The sequence below is a fragment of the Trachurus trachurus genome (assembly GCF_905171665.1).
Source record: "Trachurus trachurus genome assembly, chromosome: 2".
Lineage (NCBI taxonomy): Eukaryota > Metazoa > Chordata > Actinopteri > Carangiformes > Carangidae > Trachurus > Trachurus trachurus.
The window spans coordinates 14,882,996-14,889,992 of NC_139914.1; the positions used below are offsets into that span (position 1 = coordinate 14,882,996).

The 6,997-nt window shown below is 41.6% G+C and overlaps 1 protein-coding gene across 2 annotated transcripts in view; it reads left to right on the top strand.

Moving 5' to 3' along the window:
* rcan1b (regulator of calcineurin 1b) overlaps nt 1-4,492 on the top strand; it is a 15,167-nt gene extending 10,675 nt beyond the window's left edge. Inside the window, exons 1-4 of one of the 2 annotated variants that reach the window (XM_083986526.1) lie at nt 1-99; nt 1,969-2,142; nt 3,051-3,210; nt 4,009-4,492. The exon at nt 1-99 is cut by the window's left edge and continues 236 nt beyond it. In XM_083986526.1, coding sequence (XP_083842652.1) covers nt 13-99; nt 1,969-2,142; nt 3,051-3,210; nt 4,009-4,196 — 609 coding nt within the window. In that variant the 5' untranslated portion in view covers nt 1-12 and the 3' untranslated portion in view covers nt 4,197-4,492. The remainder of the gene's footprint in view (nt 100-1,968; nt 2,143-3,050; nt 3,211-4,008) is intronic. The other variant, XM_083986525.1, reaches the window with a different exon arrangement.
* The last annotated feature ends 2,505 nt before the right edge of the window (nt 4,493-6,997 follow it).

Sequence of the window (6,997 nt, forward strand, 5' to 3'; positions counted from 1 at the left end):
GGATCTCCCATCATGCACATCAAGACCACCAAGTGTAACCGCTTCTGCCTGGTCGCCTCGGTGACCAACCAGGAAGTGTTCGTCCGTCCCGAGGCACAGGTGAGCCAGCGGTCTGGTCCCAACTAGGGTCTTCAAGGATCTTGTTTTCCTCAAATTGAGTTCCTGACAGGGAAATGGTCCCAAACCTTTTGCCATAGTTAAGCAAAACATTCTATAAAACTAAAAGCAGCCTGTTTGAAAGTCATTTGGGTTTATTGACAAGACTCTGAGGACCATCAACTCCAGTTTGGAAGCCCTTGCTCAGAACCAGGACCTACAGTTATCTCTAAACCAAGTCCTGCAACCCAATTTGTACCTGTTATGTCAATTAAACTGATGGAGTTAGAGTGATGTAGGTCACTATGTGGTGTGAATTTGTCCAGAGTGGTTGCTGTCAGTCAGATGGAAGAAAGATGGATGGGCCAAAAGCAATTGAATGAATCAGAGTTAAAGGTCCCATAATGTGGGGTGTGGTATCTCGAAACTGGGCATTCAAATCTGACAGCAGGACTTCCGTAACTTTGTGATGTCACAACAAAGCAGACACTGCTCCTTGTTGTTCCTGCCCACCTGGACTCACCATCCAATATTGCATAAGTACCTTAAATCTGCTGTATTTTCATTAGATCATTTAGAAGACAGTCCGCCAATCAGAAGTAAGACACAGTCTGACATTGTGATCGTTTTTTGGTTTTTGAAACCACAAATATCTTCTTTTGGACCAACACTTGAATGCCAGAAAAGAGTAATTGATCTTTAAAACAACTGTACCATTACTATCATTTCTGATTGCTTTTAATGTCTTTATCCTCAATTAGTCCTTTACAAAAAGATACAGTTTCTGTCCGTCAAGTAACTGGTCCAAGGTTTGAGTGTGTTTTGAGTTGTGTTTGTGTGTGTGTGATTACAAGTGAGGACCTTTTCCTCCACATGACGCACAGCTCTCCGTCACTCTCTGCTCTGTGTTGCAACATGCTGACTGATCTCTGCACAAGGATCACTTGTAGGAAGCTATTTTTGTCAGATAGTCAGTGCGATGACTGCAGCACCACACCATTTGTCTTTTTTTTTTAAAAAGTCTTCAGTTTATTTGGAACAGCTAGCTAAAACAAATGCTGTCTGATCCAACAGTTCTGCAACAAATGCTTCGATTGGGGTTCACAGTGTTTTGAAGAGGTGTCAGTTCAAGGTTATGGAGAACACAGTTTGTTTTTGGTTGATTCAAGGTCTGGGAAGGAGGTTCTTGTCCTAGATCTGGACCAGGGCATCTGTGAGCTCCTGGACAGTGTATGTGGTGGTGGTTGGTTGCTTCCATCGGATGCATAACCTTTAAGGTGCTTTAAGGTGCTCAATTTAATTTAATTCAAGTAAACTTGAGGGCCAGTCGGTGGCATCGATGCCTTCGTCATCAAGGAACTGCCAACAATCTTGCCATACGAGGCCCGACATTGTCTTGAACCAATCCAGGACCCAGTGCACCAGGTCTCTCTGCTGTCAGGCGCTGGGATGTTGGGTATGATTTGGTGGTCTTTGCGACTCTCCAAGGCTGTGCCTCCTTAGACCATCACTCAGGAACCACCACGAGACTGAGGGGACTGATGGGTCAGAATGCATCTATTAGTTTAGTCCTTTTGGAAATTTTAAACAAGGCCAACTCAATTTTTCAATCTCGACAAGTTTCTGGTTCTTCCTCCATCATGCAAAACACATCCTGTCTTGAGCAGAGGGAAGCGACAGATATAGTGTCTGATAATAGAATCTATTTATAACAGTATTATTCATGGAGACTTTTAAGTCTGTATCTATGTTCCGGCTGCCTCAGTATTTTTAGATGAGAAGAGCTGAAGGGAACAATTTGGGTGAATCTAGAGAAACTGGTTTACTTTTCTCTTTTGACTCATCATTTCCATCTCCTCCAACTCTTTCCAGACCAGCTTCGAGTCCTTGTTCCGCTCATTTGATCCGGAGGTGCAGTTCCAGTACTTCAGGTCCTTCCGGAGAGTCAGGATCAGCTTCAGTGATGCCCTGGCTGCAGCCGAGGCCAGACTGAGACTGCATAAGACGGACTTCAACGGCAAAGAGATGAGGCTCTACTTTGCTCAGGTAAACTTCATTATTTACTGTATTGATTTTAAAAACTCCAGTTGTTAGCATAAAGAATAACAAAATAGCTAAAACCCTGTTCTATCTAATAACCCAACGGGACATGGTCTCTGTGTTTTTGCATTTACCCCGAAAGAGTTCAATATTTTAAAAAGATAATAAAGCAACTACATAAATGATCAATTCATAATGATTCTTTTTGCAATGACAATTTTCATGAAGTTGCCCCCACCATCCCTTACTGTAACCGCAATCACACCATTGCTCTGGAATCTCAACGACTGCTGCTGTAAATATGCACATAACACTGGTTGTATTAACTGGAGTTCAGTATAGTTAGTTTAGTTTATTGAAACAGGACAGTGTACATTACCATTAGTCAATTGAAAAAAAGAACAATGAAAAGATGGTTGTACCAGATTTAGCCCTCGGGCTAATTTCCATCTGTAGTCCCGACACTCACAATACAAAACACAATAAAATATAGATGCTAAAGAATACACAACACGGTACAATACAGAAAAGGCCCAAGACATAGAAAGACACAGGTAAACACAAAGGCACCACACACACAGGCCACACCTGTTACCCCGTGGGCAACCGGGGGACTACATTGAAAACACATACAGAGGACTATCTACTACCTTGCTAGTTAGCTAAATATCCTGGGTTTTAACAGCAGTGTTCAGAATTAGTTTTGTGTGAATAAACATGTTTGATTCTTCTGTGATTAGCAACAGCTAGCTAACACTGCTAAAACCAACTAGCCCAGTTAGCTAGTTATGCTATAAATGTAAGTCTCTGCACGGTGGCAACTAGCTAACACTGCTAACACCCTATTCCAGAGCTATTTATGCTAGTGATGCTTCTAAAGTGGCTAACCTCCCCCTTGCTCCTCTCCTGTGTAGTCGGTCCATATAGGGAGTCCTCGGTTGGAGCCCCCCAAGCCAGACAAGCAGTTCCTCATCTCCCCCCCGGCCTCCCCTCCGGTGGGGTGGGAACAGTCTCAGGACGCCATGCCGGTCGTCAACTACGACCTGCTGTGTGCCATCTCAAAGCTCGGACCAGGTACGTTCCACTGTTCATCCACAAGTTTCCCAACGTCATCTATGGTCAAAACCAGAAGAAGCTGGTTTTTACATTTCCATTGGAATTGTACGTTTACGTTTCCATGGTTTTCAGTCGTTGTCATAGTTGCGGTAAACGCATGGATCTATTAACGCTGGCTTTTAACACGGATGGGTCATTCCATGAAAACTGTTAAATTTGGGCTTTGGAAATTTGAGTTTTTTGACCTCAACTTTTTTTTGTTTTTTTTGTTTCATTGCATGCAGAACATGTAACACTTGCAAAAAAACATATTTTTCAAGCTCAGACACCCTTTTCTGACGGTCTTTTAGCACATTAAACCCCCGAAATCAGAGTTTCTTTTTCCACCCCGCCACAGGATAAAGGTTAACAAATTGAACAGTAATTTTAGATTAAAATAAGACAAACAAAAAGTTATTCACTTCAGAAGTTGTCTTTTTGTTCAAAAACACCAATAGTTTGTTTAAATTATTTTTTAAAAATCTTTTTATTTCATGTACAGCATTCTGTGACGGGGTGGAATGGACAAAATTTAAGGACTCATCTTCATCTTCCAAAATCATACTGATAACACAGAACAAAGTGTTTAATTTGATGCTGGGGGAGGGAAGTGTGAAAGTGATAGAGATTTAAATATTTTATACTAATTCAATATGAAGAACAGTGCCACCCATCACAATGATTCCACCCCGTCACAGGCTTTATAACCCTAACCCTTTTCATCCAAAAAAAACACCTCATAATCTTAATTCACTAATGTTGTGTGTTTGGCTCCAGGGGACAAGTACGAGCTGCACACGGCCACGCCCACCACCCCCAGCGTGGTCGTGCACGTGTGCGAGGACGAGCGCGCCGGCGACAGCTCCGCCCCCGACGACAGCGACCAGGACGACAAGCCCCGCCCCCTGCGGCCCAAGATCATCCAGACGCGGCGTCCCGACTACAGCCCCGGGGTGAAGCAGTGAGCAGCGGCCCCGGGGGGGCGGGGGGCAGCAGTGTGAGGACTGTGACATTCCATCCTGAGGTGACTGGTCAAGAGCTGAACACACTCTCTGAGCTACGAGGGTTTGGGAAAGGCACCCACGGTGCTCCGATGTTCAAGCGTTTCATTGGACGGAGGAGAATCAAATGCTGCTTCACTTCACAAAAACTCTACATCTTTCCAAGAATATTTGTCTTATTTCTTGTCAAAATGTCTCATTTCTAGTCAAAACTAATCTCTTTCCACTTAAAATAAGACTCATCACCTAAAAATGAACTTGTTTTTAGATCATTTTCACTTGAAATAAGTAGAAAAATCTGCCAGTGAAAGCAAGTTTTTTGTGCTTGTAATAAGAAAGAAAAACTTGCTCCACTATCAGATTTTTCTACTTATTTCAAGTGAAAATCTGCTTGAAAGAAGTAAAAAGTGTCTAAAAACAAGCTGCTTTTTATGTGATGAGTCTTATTTTAAGTAGAATGAGATTTGTTTTGACTAGAAATAAGACAAATATTCTTGGTAAGATTTAGAGTTTTTGCAGCGTTCATGTCCCATGGGAAAGACGGGAGATATGAACTTTTGTTTGTGGTGATTAAAAAAGAAAACAAGTCTCTTAGATCTCATCCAAGTTACGTTATTCCCACATGACATGAATGCAGCAGCAGCAGCAGCATCATCCTGAGACGTTGTGTTTCCTCATCCGGGGGCTTTGTGAAGGTAAAGACACTAAAAGGACGTGATTAACACCTGGTGTAAGACGTCTCGGCTTCACCTCGACTGTTTTTACGGTGGATGAGACGTCGATAAACTCACATCACTCGGTCACACGCAGGTTGTGGTGAAAACATGGCTCCAGGGTGAGGGGTCCTCTAGCTCCTCTAACAGTGTTATTATTTGTGGGGTATTTCAGTTACTGTGCTTTGGTTGTAGTTTAGTAAAGAAGTGTTGCTGTTTGACATTTAACAGAGCTAAAATACAAAAAAAATGCTTTTATTTTGAATGTACTCACACCAAGCTATTCATGGTTTAAAAAAAAACAAAAAAAAGACAGGGCTAATGTTTTTAGTCAATGAAAACAAGAAAAGAAAAGTTTGCAACTGAAGCGATGTTGCTCACCACGTGGACCCTCCGCTGGGGCCCATGTGGTAAGAGCAGTTGTTTGTTGTCCGTAGATAATGTCTTATTGTTTTCATACCAACTGTTTGCATGTATAACAGTTGTATGTTGGAAATATGTGTGTGTGAGTGTGTGTGTGTGTTCAGAAACCGCTCCCATCTGGTGTTGCGTCACAGTGGCACACCTCCAATACGCTGATGATGATATAATACTGTTACACAGGTTATTAAACGTGTTGTATTGGCCTCATCGGTCACTTCGTTAGTGTAAAGCTCAGTCTCAGTCTCAGTCTCACACTGTGTCGGCGTTTAGGTGGAAAACGGAAATCGAACTCCTGATCTCAGATTGAAGTCGGTCTCGTCAGCTTCAGTGGTTTTAAATATGATCGAAGGGCTGGAAATGACGAATTGATGCGTAATGTCCAGGCTCTGAATTGTATAGTTGCAACCGGTCCTGGTCTTTAGTTTTTGATAAGAACCAGGTTGTAGAATGGACTTAATGTCTGTGGCCATATGTCTGTCGCTGTTGCCTAGCAGCAGTTTCTTGCTAACGGCTTATTGCTAATTTCTGGTTTTGTTGAGTTTGTACCTCAGTGTCTCAGTAAAAGCCTTAAGGACATTGACTCCGATTTGGTACAAATGTTCACGTGGACAGTTTTGGTCTAAGTGACCTCCCAAAACGCGTTCTTTTAGCCATTACTAAAAAAAACCTCACACAACAATAGTAATTGCTTTAATTAATAACTTTATTTGACTCTAGATAAACAGATGTTTAGTGTCAATCTGGTCTTAGTGAAGGAGGCAGACATCCACAATGAGTTGATTGTGTTTTCTGATTTTTACATTGTCATTGTCATTGTCGGGGTCGGCACCATGGATAGAGTCATTTGGTCCATGGTTTTGACCCCCGGACCATTTGCATGGTCGTTGGGTTGCAAAATTCCAGGAATTTTCAAAGTTGGAAACTTTCCATGGGAATTAACGGGAATATATCAGAAATTTACTAAATTTAACCCTTCAATATAGTTGGGGGAAATATATTGTAGCATAATCTTGGCTAAAACAACCAGATTTAATGCAAGAACACTTGAATATCTAGGCTATTCCTCAATCACATGCACACAGCACACTGCACACTTTTTTTTATTTTAAGAATTACAAGTTGATAAAGTTCTACTCACAAATAAATCAGTTGAAATGTTTTATAATTGTATTATTTAGCATGAATGTCTGCTTATGACAAAACTAAATATTTGCATTTATGTTTGGATATGATACAGTTTGTTTAAATTACCCCCAATTTCCAGTTAATTCCCATAAATTCACAATAATTCCCATAAATTCCCATAATTCCCAAGGAAAGTTTCCACTGGATCTTTTTCTGTTTTAAAATCCATGACATTGTCTTCATAAGCTCTCTTCTATAAAGTGGTTACAGAAACAGTCTAGATGTTTGACTTGAGGCCTGCTGCTTAGGTTTGTGCAGCCGAGCCGTAGGCCTTTTGTTTTTTGTAGTGGATGTTGTGTTTGCATGGTACATTTGACTAACAGCTGCATTTGGGTTTCAACCCTGCACCAAGACATAGATGCTGTGTTCGACTGACAGTTAAACTAAAACAGTTTCCTGTGGTAACATGAATGTGGATCTGGATTCTGCACTAGAGCGACTGAA